General features: G+C 38.2%; 1 protein-coding gene across 1 annotated transcript in view; it reads left to right on the top strand.

Annotated features, from left to right (window-relative positions):
- The window catches only part of DMD (dystrophin), a 2,123,648-nt gene that overhangs the window by 388,309 nt on the left and 1,712,737 nt on the right, over positions 1-22,602 (top strand). Inside the window, exons 5-7 of the mRNA XM_057539128.1 lie at positions 7,324-7,416; positions 14,557-14,729; positions 21,077-21,195. Coding sequence (XP_057395111.1) covers positions 7,324-7,416; positions 14,557-14,729; positions 21,077-21,195 — 385 coding nt within the window. The remainder of the gene's footprint in view (positions 1-7,323; positions 7,417-14,556; positions 14,730-21,076; positions 21,196-22,602) is intronic.

Genomic DNA, 22,602 nt, shown 5'->3' with positions numbered 1-22,602 from the left:
GGAAAAGTTTATCCATCTCCCTGCCACCACCAAAAATTTCAAAAGCATGGAAAATTTGTAAGAGATTTATTCCTTAGAACCTTGTCAGATATATCACAGGAATATCACTCCCTTGCATTTATTTATCTTTTTTCTTATCTTTTACCTTCTGTTTTACCCTGAGAAGTTCCATTTTCATTATTTGACCTGGTTATTGCAATTTTTTAAATGTCAAATGTTCCTCATTCCAAAGTCACTGTGCGCAAGTTTATGTCTGATGAACTCATTCTGCTATTCTTCTTCCTGTAAAGCTAATCAAAAATAATATAAACTTGTCTAGGTCAGTAATCTCCTTTCACTAAACCATTACATTTCAGGTTCGTTTTAAATCTTATGGTTTTCCTAAGTATTCTTAAATGTTACATATATCACTATTATATGTATAAATCCTTTCAATATAACCACCGTGAGCTATCTAAATTTAGCTTGTAGAAAATATTACTGACAATGCTAGATTGCATCCAAGCCTTGAAGGAACTGGGGATAAAACAAAACCTCAGATAAAACAAACATTATTCTCTTGAATAAGCAATGGAAAAGAATTGTTCCTCATGCCCAGTGGTTAGTAAACTCATTTAGGAGGTAGAACACCAGGAAGGAGCAGTGCTCTCTGAAATACTTATATATTAATCATAGAATTGCTAAATATAAATTTTTGTACAAAATCAGATATTTTAGTCTAGCTACTAATGTGGGGACAGAATACGAAGTCCCTTCAATTCGTGTTCTCACACCTATAAAATGGATAACAATAGACTACTGTATTCCAAAAGCCAATTCCTTAAGTTTCCTAGGTGCATTTTTTTACAGCCTGCTCATCCCAACCCAAGGGACTTTCTCCTATGAGCTCACATTTAAATATTCTGCTGGAGGCACAGTAAGGCTCCATTAATGGTGAGGGAATTCCGTGGTGGTCCGGTGGTTAGGACTCCACACGCTTCCACTGCAGGGGGCCCAGGATCGATCCCTGGTCCGGGAACTAACATCCTGTGTGCTGCGGTGCAGCCAAAAGAAAAAAAAAAAGCAAATGGTGAGAATTTTCTATGTATTCCAGAATTATGTTTGAGTAAAGCATCTTCCACAGATAAGACTGCAAAACTCTGAGCCAGAATCTAATGTTACTTTCTGAGTAGAGTCTTAGAACTGTTTGCAGGAACTCCTAAAGCCAATCTTCATGTGGAGGTGAACTTGTTTCTGCAAAAATTCAATGCATGCTATTTAATTTTCACACATAATATCAATTTTCACACCTATTCATTTGGTATCAGATGCTTTCATTCTGCAAAACAGGGAAACATAACTTTGGGCCTCCTCAGTGACCTCAAGATTGAATTTCCTGCTATTTTGTGCTTGTTACACCCCCCCCAACACACACACAGAATCCATTTATTAGCATATATGTCATATAAATGTTTTTTGTTTTGCTTACTAGACAGACACATAATTATTCATTTAACATAGATATTAACATATTTTAATTTTTATTTTCCCTTTTCATAGTTATTTGGAAATTAGATTGATAATCCTTGGAAAATATAATTCCAGAGCATATATTAGGAAAAAACTACGTAAAAGAAAACAGAGAAGCAATTGTGCGGCATGGTGATGATTATTTGAGAAGAGCTAGTAATGATTTTAAAAAATCAATATAATTCATAGCTACATGGTGAGATATGGGGCATTATTAACAACACCAAGCATACAAAAATTGAGAGTCAAATGGGTTAGCCATGAAAATGAACAAATAAAAGTGATTATTGTTTGGTAAAAGCAATATTCAATAGAACCTGAATAATATGCCATTTTCTGTAGACTATAAAACCTCACAAATTTGTGTTTATAGGATATCACACATGCACACTCACACATACACTGATCATATGAATAGGGAGTTTTTTAGGTCAGATTAGGAAAGAAGTTGGGAAGAAAGTGGGGCAAGCAAAATGGAAAAGAAAACTTGTCTCAAGAAAAATAGGAGAGAGGCATGTATAAGATCTCATTCATGCATTTGTGTAAAATAATATTTGTGTAGTCTTATATATAAAGAAATACAATATTTCTAAAAAGAACAAAAATGAAATTATATATACACACATACATATGTGCATACACACAGACATAGAAAACAGTACAAAGATTAACATATAATTTACCACTCAAAAAATGGGGATAGTTGTGTTTCTTACAACCCAACTACAGGATGACAAAATACCCACCTATGACAACATGACTTGATCAAATATGAACCTTTAGAAAGGAATGATGATTGGTAATAATTGCAGTGTGATAAGAGTTACCCTCTAAGGCACACACAGTTGAGAATATATGAGTGAAATACCACTTAAAAGCCATGCTATTTACTCATTGCGCCCTATGGCAAGGACCACCAACAAAACTGGCCTACTGGATAGGATGGTATAGTGAGTAACATTGGCAATAAAAAAAGTGAACTAACAAAATATAATTGCAAATCAACAGAAAGTTACATAAATTGGATTGCATTATTGTAACTGTCTACAGAATATCCCTGTAAAACTAAGATTTAATACTATGCTCTTATTGTTTATTGAAGGTTGACAAAAGAAATGGCCAAATGGTTATCACTGCATCACTTGTAAAGTTGTAATTAAAGATGCAGTATATTACTATAAAATGCACATTTCTTAGAGTTGAGAATTGTGAAAAGGTTTGTTGTCCCTGACAAAAATGTAAGCGTCCTTGTACTAGTTAGAGACATTTATAATGAATCTCAGCTAGTTTTTTCTCAGTGCCCATAAGAATTAGCCAAGATCTGTTCAACTTCTCCGGTATTATTATTTTTCTACCTCATAGTGCCCTAACTTGTTCCTTGCATTCTTTGAGATTTTTTAAGACTCTTCATAATCCTGCCCCAGATTGTTTAACAACTTCACACATGCCGCCTTGTCCCTGAGTACAACACTTCTAATTCCCAACCACGTAATATCTTTTACGCTTGCCCCCCATATCCTTAGTCACATGTATCTTCTTGGCATGCCTTCCACACCCCCCCTTTATTTGTTCCAGTTTTATATTCCTTCTTTACAGATTCGGTCAACACTGAATATTTCCTCTTTCTTTTGCTTACACTGTCACAAAAATTTCTTTTTCTCTACTGGACGTCCATGAGACACAGTTGCCTACCTAATTTCCTCCAGTGGTTATAAATAAGTTTTATTGGAACACAACCAGGCACATTCCTTTAGATATTGTCTAAGGCGTGTGTGTGTGCGCCAGTGGCTTCTTTTTATTATTTATTTTTATTGTGGTAAAATGTACATATCATATACATTACCACTTTAAACATTTTTAAAAATTGGTGTAACATTTTAACCATTTTTAAGTGTACAATTGAGTGGCATTAGTATTATACATTCCCCTATGTATGCAACCATCACCACTATCCATCTCCAGAACGTCTTCACCATCCCAAACTGAACCTCTTACCTGTTTAAAAAAACTCTGTAATCACCTCTCTCTTAGCCCCCGGTAACCTCTATTCTACGTTCTTTCTCTATAAATTTGACTATTCTAGGTATCTCACCTAAGTAGAATCATATAATATTTTTCATTTTATGGCTGGCTAATTTCACTTAGCATAATGTTTTCAAGGTTCACTGATGTTGTAGCATGTATCAGAATTTCCTTTCTTTTTAATATTGAAGAATACTCCGTTGTATATATACACCATGTCCTCTTTATCTATTCATCTGTCAATGGATATTTGGATCATTTCCACCTTTAGGCTATTGTGAATAGCTGTGAACATTGATGTATAAATATCGGTTTGAGTCTCTGCTTTCAATTCTTTTGGATATATACCTAGAAGCGGAATTTTTGGATCCTACCTAATTTTAATTAACTTTTATTTTGTGACCTGCTGTGAGCTTTTTGACATTAGGGGTTCTACCTTAGTCTTCTTTATCAGGCCTGAGCACAGTCCCTGATATAATATAGATTGGATTTTAAAAGGGATTTTATGGGGATAACTAAATGGAGGAATCATCTCCCTGCTCACACAGAGAACAAGCTTATGAGAGTGGAAAGGGGCAGCTGGTATCTAAGGGCCTGCTGCTTGCTCTTAGTCTCCCCAGGATGATCCCTATGGCAAGTCTAAACTTAACTACCAGCAGTGATTCCGCAAGTATATCTATTTTCTAAAAATCACATGTTCTTTATTTAAATAATTGGATCTTCAAAAATATATGGTCTGATTCTCACTGTCACTATAATTAAGTTCCAGAAAGCAGGAGTATTTTTCCCTTTTGTGTTCTAAGTACATCAGTGCCTGACATATGAGTCTGTTGAATGAATTAATCAGTAAATCAATTCTTAAATTTATAGCATCTTTTCCACATGGAGAACTCCTCCCCTCTACTGTCACATGAGGAATCCCCAGATGAAATGTAGATGATGGTGCTTTCTTGTTCAGGAGTTATTAATCTCCCCTGGGATCTAAATTCTAGAAACTTGTTGTATCTACTTTGTATAATTAAAATGAAGGTATCATGGCAAATTATTGTTTGCATGTATAGGAAAAAAATCTATGTGAATGCCCAGTAATTTGAAATTCTGATATTTACTTCAGCACTGAATTAGGAAAAATTTGCATGGGGTACTACTAAAATTCAGCTGTCCAATGAGAAGCATCTGCATTGTAGAAATAAGCAGACGTGTAATGTGTTACAATGGCAGTATCACCTTGACTTTCCTATACCCAAGAAAATCAAGGTCTTTCACCTTAACCAGCTTTCAGGACTTCTGCTCATCCACTCTTCAATACAGCCTTACTTAAATGTCCATTTATATGCTGTCCATTTACTTCAGGCTGACTTCTCTGTAATGTCCATGTGGTACCATCCTCACATGTAATCTATTGCATAGCTTAGTAATACCCTCTACTATAAATTATGTGTGGAATTAAACTATGGACTTGTATGTAGATCTTTTATCCTTATTTCAATGATTCTAAATTTTTCTGTATCAATTATTTGTTTTAATCCCATCCATCAGTAATTTGTATATAGTTGGGATATAAAAATAAATTTAAGTATTAGATTATCCATTGAACCTACAAATAAGTTTACGTGGGGAGTAATTGGGAGTGATTTGGCAATGAAACTGAAGAGTAGCCTTTTTATTATTTTCACCTGGATTTCCCACATAGCTTCATAGTTTTAAAAGTTATAATTAATAGGATTTAGAAAATTAAGATGAATGATAAGGAATATATTTTAGCATTGAGTGAGAAAATGGTAAGAGGAAGGAGGAAGAGACAAGAGGGAAAGACAGATCCAAGTGAGACTTAGTTCAGTAAAGGTTTAGAGCCTGAGAGAATGAAAGGTTTAACCAACATGAATCTCGGCTATTTAGTGAAGCTATCTAGAGGAGGATAAATGGGAAACTCTCTCAGGTCAATAACCTCAGGACAAGACAAAATGGCAGAGTCCTGGAGACAGCCAAAAGAAAAGTCAAGCAAAGGGATCAGTGAGCCTAGGGATAGTAAGTAGGGAGAGAAATCTGAATTCTCAGGCCTCAACCCTTGCTCTGACAGTTTCACCCCCATTGTATAGACCTTAATCTGAAGTTGCATATTTGCTTTATTGTGATATTCTCTCTTTTTAAAGTATCCCTGGATACTCATTTTTAAAGTTAACCTTTTTCTTTGAGATAATTGTAAATTCACATGTAGTTATAAGCAATAATACAGAAAGATCATGTGTGCCCTTAACCCAGCTCTACCCCAATGGTAACATACATTAAAATTATAGTATAATATTACCATGGACATCAACATTAATACAATCCACCAGTAGTATTTATGTTTCCCAAGTTTTACTTGTACTTTTGTGTGTGTGGCCACGTGTTTTTAGTTCTTTACAACGTTATCACATGTGTACATTTGTGTATCCACCATCAGAGTCAAGTGCAGAACAGATCCGTCATCACAAGTATCCCTTGCACTACCCTTTTATAAACACATCCACCGGCCCCTCCCACCCCACCTCAGTTCCTAACCTCTGGCAACTGCTACTCTGTTCTCCATTTCTATAATTTTGTCCTTTCAAAGCTGTTATATAAATAGAATCATACTGTATGTAACCCTCTGTGATTGGCTTTGTTTTTTTCATTCAGCATAATGCCCATGAGATTCACCCAAGTTGCTGCATGTATCAATAGATGTTCCTTTTCATTGCAGAGTGGTAGTCCACGGTATGGATGTACCAATATGTTTAACCATTCACCCTTGTATGGCATCTGGGTTGTTCCCAGTTCTTGGCTGTTACAAATAAAGCTAGTATGAACACTTAAGTATAGAATTTTGTATAAACAGAAGTTTTTATTGCTTTAGAATAAATGCCTAAGAGCCCAATTGCTGGATTGTATGGTAAGCACATGTTCAATTTTGTAAGAAACTGCTGGAAATGTTTTCCAGATTTGCTGTACTATTTACATTTCCATCAGCAAAGCATGAGTGACCCAATTTCTCTATATCCTCATCAGCATTTGATATTGTCACTATACTTTTTAAACTTTTTCCATTATGATAAGTATGTAGTGTTAACTCTTTATGTTTATAATTTGCATTTCCCTAATGGCTTGTAATGTTGAATATCTTTTCATGTGCTCATTTGCCTGATGTTTATGTGTAACCTGACTCCACCTAAAAAATGTTAGGAGCAAGAAGGACAGGAGATGGGATTTGTCTTGAAAAAATAAAACTCTGCCAGATTTTAATTCCCAAACCCAGTCCTAGATAGAGAAAAGAGAGCTGGCCATTAGCTCCATTGTTTAGTAGAGTTCTAACATGTATTTCTAAAGCAAGGACATTTTAGTCAAATGCAGTCACCCCTAATTACAATAGCACTCCTCTGAGCTAGATAAAAGGATTGATGAAATTTCTATTTTTGAGTTTCAATTATGTCCTAGGAAGCACTTTTTAATTTTAGGCATCCTTTATGAGTTATCATTGTTATATATTTTATTTGGAGATACTCTTATTGGACTCTTTAATCTGCAGTAATTTATTCATACACTAAAGTACACTCATTTCCTATCTCTTTGTAAATGTGTTTGGGGACACTTGTTTGTTACAGAAAGTGCAGTTACAAATGCAGTTTGTTTCATTTATAGATTATTTTTAAAAAGCTATAATGCTGCTTAGGCTCTGGAAATAGATAAATGCAATTACCTTTGCATTTTTTTTTCTTTTCAAACAGACATTTTGTCTCCTTCCTTCAAATGTTTCCCCTTTATCTTTAACAGGTTGATTTAGTGAATATTGGAAGCACTGACATAGTAGATGGAAATCATAAACTGACTCTTGGTTTGATTTGGAATATAATCCTCCACTGGCAGGTAAGAATCCTGATGATTTTTTTTTTTCATGGGGGAAGGTAACATTGCTGATCCTTCCTTTCGTTTTTACCATTGATCTGCAAAACATGTATATCTCTAACAATACAAAGCCCATCTCCATAGTGCTGCCTTTTAAACTGGGATGATTGTCATCTGCAATGTGAAGTATCAGCAGATTATAAAACAGGTTCTAGCACATTTGCAGGAATATTTTTCTAAATTTTATTTCACTGGGTACAGATGAGGCAAAAAAAAAAAAAAAAGAAACCTCATCAATAGGGTAATAAAAATACTTTTCACAAATAGGTCTTCTGTAACTCACCTAAAAGTAAATCTGCATAGTTTTGTAAGAAGAGGGGTATTTTTCCTGTTAATCACTATCAAATGAATAAGACTTTGTGAATCGTGTGTATTCTCAATGTAAACTAAAGCCAATAAAAGATTATTGGGATATGATGATCTGTATATGTGTTATACAGAAAAACTTACTTCATAGTCTGATTTGGAAATTGCATTTTTTCTGAACCACCTCAGCACAGGGTCTTCTGAATGCCTATATTTACTGGTCCTCTGCAAAATGGATCACAGATCATTGGTTTAGTGAAGAGTATATATTTTTTTAGTCAGACTGACAGGAGCTTAAGTTTTAACTTCCTCATTTACCATCTTAGTGACATTGGATATAATGTCATCCCTTTCTGGGCCATAATTCCCTCACTATCAAAAGTGAAAAAAAAATAATGAACACGTATATTTCTTGTCAGGATTAAATGAGAGAATATCCATAAAGCACTCAGTACAGTGTACCATTTTCCTTAGAGGCGTATCATACTAATAACTTTTTTTTTCCACTCATATTTTAAGAATTTGGAGGGTAATTGAGATGCCGGCTCTTTTTACTGGTAGAGATTACTTTTTTATATAACAGCTTTTTTTGAGATATAATTTATATATCATAAGTTTACCTGTTCTATGTGTAAAATTCAAAGTATACCAAACTGGTTTAGTTCTGTTGCCCAGCACTTCTCAAATTATTTTGAGGAAGAAACAATTCCCCCCATCTGTCGAACATTTTAGGATATTTACAGAGTTGTACAATCATCACAACAATCTAATTTTAGCACATTTCCACCACCCTAAAAATAAATCTCATGTCCATTTACCATCACTCTCCTCTCCCACCCCCAACCCTAGGCAACCATTCATCTATTTTCTGTCTCTATATGTCTGCCTTTTTGGACATTTCATACCAAATGCACTCATACAATATATATTCTTTTATATCTGTCTTCTTTCACTGAACATAATCTTTGAGGTCCATTCCTATTGTAGCAGGTATCACTACTTCCTTTAGTAAGGTTGACTTTTAACTTGAATTGTAGATTGGTCCTGGTCGGAGTCAGACAGCATGTAGACCAGAGGTATACCTACTGAACTCAGTACCCATATTGTTCTCCCAATTGACACCCATATTGTTCTCCCAATTGACTCCCATATCTTTTATTGTAAACACTCTGAACTGGCTCAGTCCTATTTCACAGCAATATGGGAAGAGAGAGAGAACAACCATAGCGGCTGACAACAGAGAATAGCTCATAAGAGCCTCAAATGAGCCCAAGATTCTCAATTCTGGGCTTTTTTCATGTAGCGATGGTGTCAAATAGAACCAGCAAGGCAACATAGGGCCCCCCACCAAACTGGTTTCCTTCTGTTGCTCAGTACTTCTCAAACTATCTTGAGGAAGGAGCAGTATTTTCCCCCTTTTCCATTGTGTGTAAATTACAATAAAACTGAAGCATTAGAAAAATGAAATAAAGAGACACATAAAACCCAAGCTTCTTTTTTATCATTAAACTCAACCAACATAAATAGGACTCTGTAAAATTGCTATGGAAGTTTCTAATGGACTATCAACTGTTGTATTGATATTTGTCTTATGGCCTTGTAACAAATTGTTCATGGAGAGACCCCAGCTTGCAGAAAATACTTTGAGTTGCGCAGATGGCAGTCATGACAAAGCCAGCAGGAGGACTTAGGCATGCTCAGAGCCCCAAAAGGCTATTTTAACTGTATTTATCACCCAAACTGTCTCTCATATGATCTCACCCTTTCTTATCTCCTCAAAACCCTTTCCAATTCCCTCTCAACTCACTGCAGGATAGAGTTTAAAACCACCCTGTCTGATATTTTCTTCATTTGCTTGTGCGTGTGCTCATTTTTTTAATTAGCATGTGGAAGGGCTTTCACATCAGGAATACCAGAAGGAATGCTTTTGCAGTCTTTTCTGGTCTGAGACTTCTCTTACAGTCTTCTGTTTTCCATCTATGTCCTCAAATCACCATATCCTTGTGATTGCAAGGATGTAGACTCTTCCCAGCCTCTGCCTCTTTATCTTATCTCTTCTATCACACTGCCCTGTTCTACTAAAACTACTAAATCACTTTTTAAAAGTTCCTCCTGCTCGATACTCCTCATCATAACCCAATGAATCGCAGAAGATATTTTCACCAAGAATGCGTATTTGCCTTCTTTTAAAATAGTCAAAGAAGCCCTTGAGTCTCAGTAAAGATTAAAGGACACACTGGCCAACCTAATGTACTTCCCAGATCTATGAGATTAAGAATGACATGAAGAGATGGAAAGATGTGAATCTGTGGTTCCAGTGTCATATACTATGTTATTACTATTGCTGTGGAGGCCTTCTTTCTGAACTTGCAGAAACTCAGGAATGCCAACCCCATTTCCCCTGTCACTGTTTTTCTGGTTTCTACTTAAATGAAATGATTTGCCTGAAAAATAATGCCTGTATCGAGGAGTAAGCAGCTTTGAGCAAAATTGTGAAGTAGACAATGTGTGTTAGGTGTCCCTTTCTTCCTTTTAAAGTGCAAACCATCCTTTTTAGTGGGGGCGGGGGGTCACCTCGGTTCTGGGAACCAGCTGGAGATAAAAACATATCCTGCTAATGAAGCTGAATCTGGCCTCTGTACCCCGACACCAAATTAATTCTCAGAGACAGAGTTTTGGGTGAAGTAGAAAAGAATATCTTTATTGTTTTGCCAGGCAAAGGGGGCCACAGCGGGCTAATGCCCTCAAAACTGTGTATCCCAACCAGGAGGGGGTAGTGAGGAGTTTTATAGTAATTGTTCAAAGAGGGCGTGAGCAGCTCGTGGACATTCTTCTGATTGGTTGGTGGTGAGGTAAGTGGGAGTCAGCATCATCAACCTCCTGGTTCCAACCCGTCTGGGGTCTACGTGCTTGTGGGCAGCACACTGTTAACTTCTCCCACCTGGTGGAGGTTTCAGTATCTGCAAAACAGCTCGAAGATATTGTTATGTGTATCCCTTGAGGGGGAACCAGGACCTTGTCCCAAGGCTGCACTATAGTTTCTTGACTGTTCCTCCCTTGTCTCTGCATCCCCTCCCTTCCCTAATTAGCAACTGTTTGAATCTGCTCCGTGGAACTCAGGGAAGGTCATGGAGGCTGAAGGAAGCCTATTTCCTGTAATCAAGAAATGGGGGATACAGAAAGGCTTTTGTGCCCAGGAGCCTCACAGGGTGCTGCTTGGTATCACTAGCAGTGGTGTGCTCTCAGAGGTCAGACCCCCACCTTTGCTGGCTACCTCAAAAGAAATACTCAATTCCAGGGCTCCTTTACACTGGAATGTTTATGTTATTTATTATGTGCACAACAGGTAAGAGAAAGATGGATTTTGCGCTGCTGAAAGCCCTTACTGTAACCTCCTGCCTACCTAGTGCCTTCTGGGCAAAACAGGTCTCGATCTTCTGCAGGTCTTTCACACACTACCATCCATCCCTTGTAGAAGACTATTCCTCCCTCTCTTCAGTGCTACCCCTCTGCTGTAACTCCTTTTAGTCACAGGATGGATTCTGGGAAGCAGACTCTGAGTTTGGCAGGCAGGTTGTTCATGGATGCACACTCAAAAGCCTTCTTGAACTCCATGGAGAACTGGGAGCTAGAATGAGCCTTTAGAGTTATCGTGAGTGGGGCTGAGATGGTTGAGTCTTTATACAATTTCCCTTCATCAGTTAATAAGTTGGGCTGCCCTAGGAGGGATGTGACCATAGGTGACATGCTTGTGCAACTCAAGTAGTTCCTGAGGGGACTCATGGGTGATGTCTGCCTCAGGACAGCTGGAGAAACAAGCCCTTCCTTAAAGGAGAATCCTGGTAGTGCATCTCCAGGTCCATCACACCTTCTTTGCCCCGTTAACTCCTAGTCATTTTTTGAAATCAGTGCTCAAAGACATTTCATTTTTTTCCTTTAAAAAATAGATGTATAGCTGTATTCACACACACACACACACATATTTATATTGATTCTTTCTGTCTTAGGGACAGTGAACCCTGAGGGTGGGGAATTTTTCTGCTTAAAGACTCCCCATAGGAGCTGCTCAGTGTTTGACTGAAGGTTGATCCTTAATAAAGATTTCTTGGTAACTCTCTTTTCTGTAGGAAAAGAACAACTGTTATCTCACATTGCCCTTTATTATTATTTTTTTCTCAGCAACATTTGCACCCAGGTAGAAGCAACAGCAATGAGGCTGAGGCTGATAAGCTGAATTAGTGACATAACGATGCTAAAGGAGCTTTGGATCGAATACCATGTTGTCCTTTAACATTATGTGCATAGAGGGCAGTCTGGCCAAGCATTTCACAAATGAATCCCATTCATCATTGGAGGGTTGCCTGATCAGTGCAAATCCATCAACACCACTGAGCCAGTGTCTGCTGATTCCAACCCTGGTTCAGCACAGGACACACAGTACACATCTTGCAGTCTCTGTACGTGGAGGCTGTATATTTTATTTTATTTTATTTTATTTTTTTTTAATTTATTTTATTTATGGCTGTGTTGGGTCTTCGTTTCTGTGCGAGGGCTCTCTCCAGTTGTGGCAAGCGGGGGCCACTCTTCATCGCGGTGCGCGGGCCTCTCGCTATCGCGGCCTCTCTTGTTGCGGAGCACAGGCTCCAGACGCGCAGGCTCAGCAATTGTGGCTCACGGGCCCAGCCGCTCCGCGGCATGTGGGATCTTCCCAGACCAGGGCTCGAACCCGTGTCCCCTGCATTGGCAGGCGGATTCTCAACCACTGCGCCACCAGGGAAGCCCGGCTGTATATTTTATAACTTTAGAATATGATGAGAAAAATTATATATCTTATGTAACTATTCGACCTATTTATTCAGTGAGTAAGTGGCTAAATAAGCAGGTCAGGAAGGAATTAAGAAAACTGGATAATCCACCCCTAAATAATAGATTTAGCTATCAAGGGATGGTGACAAATGTATGCTAAGATTTCACATCTTCACATCAATCCCACGTTTACAAAACATCATCTCAAATCCTTTTCAAGTATTTTAAAGTTAGATTTAATAGTCTATCCTAAAATTTTCATTGACTCTTTCATAAAAGGGTTACTAACATTGGAGATGTTAAAATATGTATTTTCCCCGAAGGCATTTGTTAACTTCTGCATGGATGAAGAAGCAAAATAAAATGTCATATTTGGAATACACAATAAATATTCATCATCTGATCAAATGTTGGTAGTATATGGACCTTATACTGCCCGAAAGGGAAGCCCTTGGTGGTCAAAACGAATCACATTTACTTATATACTTCCTTTAAGTATGTGATAAGGGGACTGACATATTAAAGAAGTAGCCTAGTAATGATTCCTTTAATAGAAAATGTAGACGGTCTGTTCTATAATGAGGTGTCAACTGCATTCTCAAAACCCAGAAAATGGATTTCTGTGGCAGCTGAACCAGAAGAGCGACAGTTGGAAATACAACAACCTGCCGAGTGGCATTTGCACCTGCACACAGCCTAGGACAGAATCAAATGGCCAGAAACCAATTCGTGAAAATAAGACCGAACCTGACCTTTTTCCCCTTTTGCACAGTCTTGGTTTCCGCTTCCCTTCCGGGAGCCGGGGGTGGGAGGGGCCCAACCGACGCTACTACGTGGCCCCCAGACCCCACCCCCCAGGACCCAGCGGCCCCTCCCATACCTGCGCCGCCGCACTCCTGGCTGCGCGCCCTCCTCAGCTCGCCCTGAGGCCGTCTCCTGCTGTTGGAGTTGCGTCTCTCATTCGGCCTCCGTCTTCCTCACTGCGCCCGTGCTGGGCTCCCTGCTGGCCCTTGGCTTTCTCCTTGCCGCTGCCACCCTGCTGAACAAGTGGCAGGGCTTGTGCAGGCCCTGAATGGACTTCCGACGCTGCGTCACAGCGGCCTTAGTCTCCTTCACCATCTCCATCACAGCTGCCGGTTGATGGGACGGGCCTTCGGAACCAAAGCCCAGGCGTTTTCTTTGCCACCATGCTGTTTGCACTTCTACCTGATCTTTCACAACGTGGCCGAATTTCTCAAACAAGGGGACTCTGCAGAGGTGACCACAGCCCACAGAATGGAAGTAGGGAATTCCGACTGTGACTCCGGAGGTGGCCAGGTGGCCAGGGGGCCGTGTGTTGGGAGGGAGGCTGTGACTTCTCAGAGTAGCAGTGGGAGTTGCTGACGGAGCGGGCCTCCTCACAGCCCCGAGGTGACGTTCCTGAGCCCAGCACACAGGACGGCACCCCTTGCCTTGGCACTGTCTAGCCGCTCTGCACGTGAGGGCATCTTGAATGTTCCACCCCTTCTCCCCACGTATCTTTCACGGACCTGAAGCCCTTTAACCTCTCTGCCAAAAACAAGTAAAAGGGGACAACGTGCGTAGAGCCTTGTTACCTCCCCCTCCCCCCCCGCCCCCACTCAAGAGAAGCGTTTCATGCTGTGGGCAGAGGAACAGCTAAGACGGAAACCACCACAGGGCCAACCTGCCAGGCCCCAGTCGTTTTTGTCTGCATTTGGTGCCCCTGTTCATGACAGGCACTTTGTCCAGAAAGATCCTTCCAAGATTCTTTTGTTCAAGGAGCACTAGCTCCCTCTTCTTTCTTGAGGCAGGGAGAAAACTGCCCTTTGCCCTTTGAATCCCATTCATCATGGGAGGGTTGCCTGATCAGTGCAAATCTGTCATCACCACTGAGCCAGTATTTATTAACTGAAGATTAGAACATTCAGGTTTAAGTTTGTGTGCTTCTTGTTCATGCATTTCCTTATGAAAATATCTTTCCACACGTAGGTCAAAAATGTAATGAAAAATATCATGGCTGGATTGCAACAAACCAACAGTGAAAAGATACTCCTGAGCTGGGTCCGACAATCAACTCGTAATTATCCCCAGGTTAATGTCATTAACTTCACCACCAGCTGGTCTGATGGTCTGGCTTTGAACGCTCTCATCCACAGTCATAGGTAAGATTATCGAGACATTGAATAATTTTTAAAAGTATTGATTTAGAGTATGATATCTTTTTCTCCAGGATGGTTCCTGATCATTTCCCACTATGCAACATGTTATTTATGTTGACCATATTGATCTAACCATCCATTGGAATGTACTGAATAAGAATATCCTATTTTTATGTGATATTACACTTAGTTGTTGAAATGTTAAAACTATCAGAGCATGAATGTGGTTATGGTGGAGGGGGGGTATCAACATCTTTGAAACTGAGACTGCCAGAAAATCAAGGTTATATTCTAACTTTGCTAAGAATGGAGTTGGTCTTTCAATACAAATAATGTGTTAGTAATGAGCTTCAACTGTAGCGTTAAAAATGGTTGTAGATCTTATGTGAGTGGCTGTAGTGCAATTAATTACCATCATCAGATTAATAATGTGAAAAAGAAACATTTCTCTTGTCAGATACTTAGATAGCAAATACCATAAGGCCCTGTATGTGTGTATATGTATGTTTATATATTTATATTTCAGGGTTAAAAGAGGCTCTGAGCATCTTAGCAACCAAGGCAAAGAGCAGACCACAATCAATTCTATGACTCAGTGCTCAGAATATCAAAAGAAACAATTGCCCTGGAACAGCAAAGCAATTGCTATAAAGCATGAGAGTTGTTCTGTTGACCTTCGTAAAAGGAACTCAGTGTGACATAGTGAACCAAATGTCCTTAACTATATTCACACTATTATATTTTCTAAGATAAAATAGTTGTTTGCTTTTTCTTGTATAAAGAAGCTCAGTAAGTGAATTAATAACAGTTCAAGAAAAAGCAAAACAACATGGTAAATACATACATTATATATAATGAATACATTCATATATATTGTATGTATAATACATTTACTCTAAGGAACATCTGCTTTGGTTTTCCTATTACCCATCTCTTTTACCCAGCCCAATCCCCAGGGTCAAATACATTGCCTTATTAACTGTGTTTGAAATGCCACTGGACTGCATCTGCCCTGATTTTCAGTGCAGCTTATCTTTTCTCACTTTGATCTTTCTTTTCTCGACGAGTCTAGTCTACCATTTTCCTATGCCAATCTTGCTTCTAGAAATGTCCAGAATATAAATTTTCTTCCTGGTTTACCAGTCCGGGAGCAAATGCTCTCTAAATAAGCATCTTTGTTGGGTGTCTTGCTCCAGCTGGGTTTAATTAACCCCATCTAGACTGAGTTTCCAGGTGAATGACTCAGCAACCTGACTTTGGAATGGAGGCAGGCTCACACTCAGTCGGCATGTTAAGCGATGTTAATATGTTGTTTTTCCTAAGTGTGACACGAAGAAAAATATTCCACAGCCTCAGTACAGCCAGATGAGAGGGGATAGAGACGTTCATTCTGCATTATAAGTCAGTGTTCATTTATGCAGCCACATGCTTCACAGTAAGGGCCAGAACATATTGATCCTGCTGTTCATGTACACTTTTGCAGATGAACAGAAATATCGAGGATCGGGTTATGCGGTCCTTGTTGGCTCGTTAGCATTTTCTTTTCAAGTGGAAGATTTTAGTCCTGCAAGCGTGTTCACAGACTGCATTTGTTAATATTCTATTTCATGATTTCTGAATGCATTTGTAAGTAATACAATAAACATATCCAGGTTGCCCTGTCACATCTGTCCCTGACCTACTCTTTGTCTCTCCAAATATCTACGTTTATATATTCTTTTGTCATACTGAATGAATCATCAATAACTACCTTCTTATACATAACATGGTTACTTTTCAAGAGGTTTCTCACAGTTGATAATGTTCTTTCATGAATCATCTCCCTCTTCTTTTTGTCTCTGACAGATGAACATATTGTTTATCTAAAGAAAAAGAGAATGGTTGAACTGTTTGTTCCAGGGTGATTGTCATTGGAACACTTAGGAATGTCGTGAGGTGTCCTGATTTCAATAATTGAAAGACTATGTAGAACAAAGGCATGAACTTGATAACAAACATAGGAATTGACAAAGAGCCTTGCCAAAGATCAGGCTTTTAGTGACTTTATATTTCCTTAAGGCTAAATTTTATTTTAATATGTAAGAAATTAAAAGTATTAAATTAAAACACAGAATTCACTACAGTGCAGTTAAAAGGAAGCCAGATTCTACTTTCATGGGAAAACCAAGTGATAATTGATTAGAAGTATGCTCAAAATATGCAAATAAGTTGCAATAAGTATAAAGTTGCAGTTAAATTTTCTTCCTAATTTCTTATTTTAATTTATTAGCATAGAAGTAACATAGCACGTGGTTTAAAAAAAAAAAGTCAAACATTAGAGAGGGAGGCAAAGGACAAAAAGAAACAAAATGTGTCTTCCTGACCTCAGCCCTATCCCATCACTCTCCACTTCCTAGAAGTAGTTACTGTCAGCAACTTCTTTTATTCTTTCTGATGGTTTTCATAATTATATATATTTCTTGATTAATTCATTTCTGACAGTAGATGGATTTATTCCTTAATATGAAGCCCACAAATATTACGTCTTATCCCCATCTGTTTCCTGATTTCATCACTATATTATAATCATTTTATTCTTATAATTGTTGCCTGTGTGACTTTAAATGACAGTGGTATACTTAGTTTCAAGTTTAGACAAGATCTGTTGACCACCTGAAATGAAGGTTGAGGATATTATCACCCTCATACATACTTCCTCCTCTTCTCTCCTCTCCACTTCTGTCATTATATTGTTATTCCTGCATCAACAATGTTTGTAACATTTATATCTTTTCTGTAAGTATAGGTTCTTGGCTTGAATCTGTACATTGAAAATGTATTACTGTTATTTTATAAATATAATTAACCTTAAAGTAATAGAAGTTAGTGTTTTTAAGCAATTATTATTTTGTAGGCCCTTTTCTAAGTAAAATAACCCATCTGTTTCTCATGACATACATACTATCATTGTCCCCATTTCACAAATAGGCAAATCACATAACCTCTCTGTGCCTCAGTTTCCCAAAGATCATTTGGTTATGTCAACCTAAACAGAGATAAACGGAGGCAAGGTCAAATGATCAGAAATTCAGTTTATTCAGGAACAACAGGGGAATTGCAATTTGGAAAACACATGCTGTAACAATTTACAGGCGAGTCTGTTGGGGGTTTGGGGCAGTCTTTGCGTATGGGCAAGGAGCACAGAGAGGGGGCAGTACAGCCGGAGTGCAAGCAATAAGTTCATTGACTTGAGGATGGGGAGAGATTCTTGGTGGATATTCATTGGTTGGGAGATAAGGCTTGATCTTCTGTAAAACAGGCGATCATAGAAAATCAGCCTCTGAATTCTTAAGTTCCGTTCTTCTGAGGGCACGTGTGGGAACTTCTCCATTTTATATCCTCTGGTTCCATTTTTGACTGAAATCTTTTCACAGCTAATATGCTGTAGAGCCAGGATATGGATTCGTAGGGGACTCTGCTTATCTACTAGGCTATGTTATCTCATTCAGTATGTCGGTTTCCTCAAAAGTGTGGGGATCCTTGGTGGCACATTCTTATTTATGACTTATGGTCTAGGTTAGCATGGAAAGGTATGTGGCTTTCCTCTTCAGTTGGTTAGTTTTACAATTCTTTATGCATTTGAAAATCATGTTTATTTAAAATGTTAATTAATGGTGAATTTTAATGATTTAAAACATTTTATTAGATTGATTTTAAATGCTAGAAGAGACCTCGAAGGCCATTCAGTACAATTCCTTCTTTTTAAAATGAAAACACTGAAGCTCAAATAGATTACATGACTTAGATAACTCGTCACCCAGGTAACTAGTTAGTGGCTAAGGAGAAGGCAAAGGGGGTGAAGGGAAAAGGGCTTAAATGTGGAAGTAATCCTATTTTTTTTATCATACTGATTTAACCTTGTTTACTTTGCTGTAGGTAAGAAACTGGTTTCCCACACTCTCCCACCTATATTGTTTTCCACTCCCCTTAGTGAGAGATGGAGAAATGAAGATGGGGCAGAGGTTGCATAGTGAAATTAAAACTTCCCCCAAATAGTCTAGGATTTAATTTTTGTTTCTTAAGAGTCTTTCCACTACTAGAGACAGCTCCCAATTTATACATATTTTAGGTTCTAAAAGGTTTTTAGCTGTTTTGGGTAACTTGGAGTATATAGGGGAGATTAGATTTACTAAGACGTGCACAAAAGTGTGGTGAATTAAACAGGGTAGGAGCAAGTAGAGAAAAGGAAATGAGAGTCAAAGGAGAAATAAAGTTGCACTTTTATTTTGAATTCTGGTTTTAGAAAATAGCAGCTAACCCCATCCTTGAAACATCTTCTCTTGCAGAGCATGAGTTCTTAAGCAGGAGTCCATTGACAGACCCAAATGTCCTAAAATTCTATGTAATTCTGTTTAAAGCTATGGATAGGAATTTTGTCTGGGTAGAAGTTTCATAGTGCTCATCGGATTCTCAGAGGTATCTGTGATCCAGGAAAGGTGAAGAAGCACTTAACTAATGGTTTCCAATGTTTATGGGTAAAATTGTAATTCCTTAACAGCCAAGGCCTTTTACAGACTCATCCCAATCCTCCTCCTAACCGTATCTCCCACCACTTGATACTAGAAATCTCCCAGTGAGCCAGGCTTGTGAGGTCCTGACTGACTGGGCACATTCTGCTCTTTTCTTCCCTAACAACTTTGATTCTCTAATATCCATGCAATTTAGAATTCTATTCTCAAGCACTTTTCTTTAATCTAACCCAAACCACCATTTAAGAATCCCTTAAGCCTCAAAAAAAACCTTTCTTGACCTCTTCAGATTTTAGAAAACCATCTATATTATTATCTATATTTGTCACACTTAAAATGTATGTAACTTGTGATGTATGGATTTTTTTTCCTCGTTAGATTTAAAATCCTTATAGGATAAGAACGACCTCTTACACGACTTTGTGTTTTCTCCGTTATTAAGTAAAATGATATTCATATAGTATGTTCTCATCCATTCTCTGGTGTAGTCAATAAATATTTATTGAGCCCCTCCTATGTGTCAGGCTGGGTTTCTAGAAGTGAACAAACCTGGCAAAAATAATTCTATATTCTACATTCAAGTGCGGGAGATAGGTAAATAGATAAGATTAATTAAATGTATAATATGTTAAATAGTTAAGTGCTAATGAGAAAAAATATAAAGCAATTAAGAGGGATAGGAAATGATTCTGTGTAAGTTTGATTTGGGGGCAGGCAATTTTAGATGGGGGAAGGGCAGGGAAGGACTCATCAATGTGACTTTTGAGTAAAGACCCAAAGGAAGTGGAGGAGTGAGCCATGTCTATGTCTGGGGGAAGAGAATTCCAGGCATAGGGAACAGCAAGTGCAGATGCGGGAAACTATCTAGCCTGTTTGAGGAATACGAGGAGGGAGGCAAGAAATAAAATCAGAGAGTTAATGGGGAGCCGGACCATGTAGGGCCTTGTAGGTTGCAGTTAAGTCAGTGAATTTTACTCCCTTGATAGCAAGGATTTGAGAAGGTTATGATGAAACTTTTTGCCAGATCACTCTGACAGCTCTGCTGAGAATAGATTAACAAGGGCAAGGGTGGGAATAGGGGAGCAGTTAGAAAGCTAATGCAGTGTTGTATGCAGGCTAAGATGGTGGTTTGGATTATGGTGCTAGCAGCGAGGATAGTGTGAAGTGGTCAAATTCTGGATGTATTTCTAACTAAGTGTTGTATGAGAGTGAAAGAGTCATCAAAGTTGACACCAAGGTTTCTCTGCTGAGTACCTACAAGTTTGACCTTGTCATTGATTATTGAGGAAGGGAGAACTATAAGAGAGGTAGGTGAGTTGTCGTGGTACAATGGGGATGAGTATCAGAAGGTCAGTTTTGGATGCTTGAGTCTTGTGATAACTCTAAGTAGAGCTACTGAGTAAGCAGATGGATCTAGAGTCTGCAGTTCAGGGAAGAGGTCTGGGCTAGGCTTATAGAATTAGAAGATAACAGCAAATGGCTGGTATTCAAATCCATGAGACTAGATGAGATGAACACATTTTTGTTGCTTGGATAAGATAGAATAATTTCTCCTTTGTTTTCTTCAGGATTTTCTATTAAAATTGTGACTTGTCTAAATGAGAAATGTTATTGAGGAGTACCGAAGAGTAACACTCAACTCTTAAGGAACGTGGGCATGGGTTGGCAGTCAAATATCAGAACTGGGGACTTCCCTGGTGGTCCAGTGTTTAAGACTCTGCGCTTCCATGGCAGGGGACATGTGTTCGATCCCTGGTCTGGGAACTAAGAAAGAATTGAAGTGAATCTCATGAAACATTTAAAATTGATTTATATTTGTCTTTATATTTGTGTGTGTTTCAGGCCAGACCTGTTTGATTGGAATAGTGTGGTTTGCCAGCAGTCAGCCACACAACGACTGGAACATGCATTCAACATTGCCAAATATCATTTAGGCATAGAGAAACTACTGGATCCTGAAGGTTGGTGCATTTCTAAACTACCACTGTTTTTAGCATAGTTTAATGTTTATCATCTGAGGCTTAACATTTCCACAAAGTAGGCACAAAATAGAAACTCTGCATTGTGTTTTTCTGTATTCCAAGTATATTTAAAATGTTCTGTTTTCCTGAAATACATTATGAACTGTCATACATGATTTTTGTTCTCAGAATACCAGTATCTAAAACTAAAATGTAAAACTTCAGAAAAAAAATTCAAGCCTTTAGAATGTATATGCCTCACAGATGAAGTATACTGCATTTAGAGTATATTGACTCCAAATAATTATAAAAAGTTCATGTTTTGCTTATTCTACCAAGAGATTTGATAGACTAATCAGCTATAAATAATTAGCTACTCTTGCCAATTTCATTCATATACTCCATAAAAGGCAACATGGTTTACTGTTTAAATCAGGAAATCTATTCCTGGCGCTGATTCTGTTGTAATTTGTCACTCTGGGGGAAGTCCTCCATTGAATGGTTATTTGTTTTCTGCTTCTTTAGTTCACAGGCAGTACTGTATTTATATTTTTATAATATTACACTTAATTAAATTTCATCCTTATCTCTGGTGCTGCATAGTCGTATCTTACAAACACGTGGATTAGAGGGAAAATAATTCCTGACCTCTGCTTTTCTTCTAGCCCATGAGGCACTTCTTAAATTTGCCAACTTCTTTGGAATTGCAGACTATATTCTCAACTTTCTTGAGGCTTTACCACACTGTAAACCCAGAAGTTGGACAAGCAGTGTCAGTGATATGTGCAATATAGTATGAGCTATTAGTACAAGCTATTAGTACAGGCTATTAGTACAACCTATAGTACAAGCTATAGTACAAGCTATAGTACAAGATATTTGGGTAGGGTTATATAATTCTTTTGTCTTTGGAATATTGAATCAATCTCAAATAAGGAGATCCTTGAGTGGTGGTCATAGGTCCCATCCGGAAAAGTTCTGAAATAACTCAGAGGATAGCCTTTCACTGGTGAATTTATCATCAACCAGAATCTAATCTTTAGTGTTATAGACCCAAAAACCTGATTACCTCATCTTATTGATAGAAGATCCATATGGTGGTGGTAGTGGTGGGGGAGTTAACTTCAAACCAGATGAAAAAAAATGATATAACAATCAAAATGGAAGCTCATTTATTTTAAATGAGATATTTAACAATCACAAGAACCAGAATACTCATATCTAATTGACCTCTATATTGCTCTTGATAAGCACGTGGACTTGGGAAGGGAAAATTATAGCAATACAAATGTTTGTGAAGTTGGAATCAGATTAAGTTCATTAGAAATGTTTCTTCTCCTTTAGATAATGCATGACTCCTGTAACCTCTTATTATTGCTTCAGTAGATGGTCAATGTCCTTCCTGCC

This window comes from Balaenoptera acutorostrata, chromosome X, assembly GCF_949987535.1.
Source record: "Balaenoptera acutorostrata chromosome X, mBalAcu1.1, whole genome shotgun sequence".
NCBI lineage: Eukaryota > Metazoa > Chordata > Mammalia > Artiodactyla > Balaenopteridae > Balaenoptera > Balaenoptera acutorostrata.
This window is presented reverse-complemented; position numbering and strand designations above follow the sequence as displayed.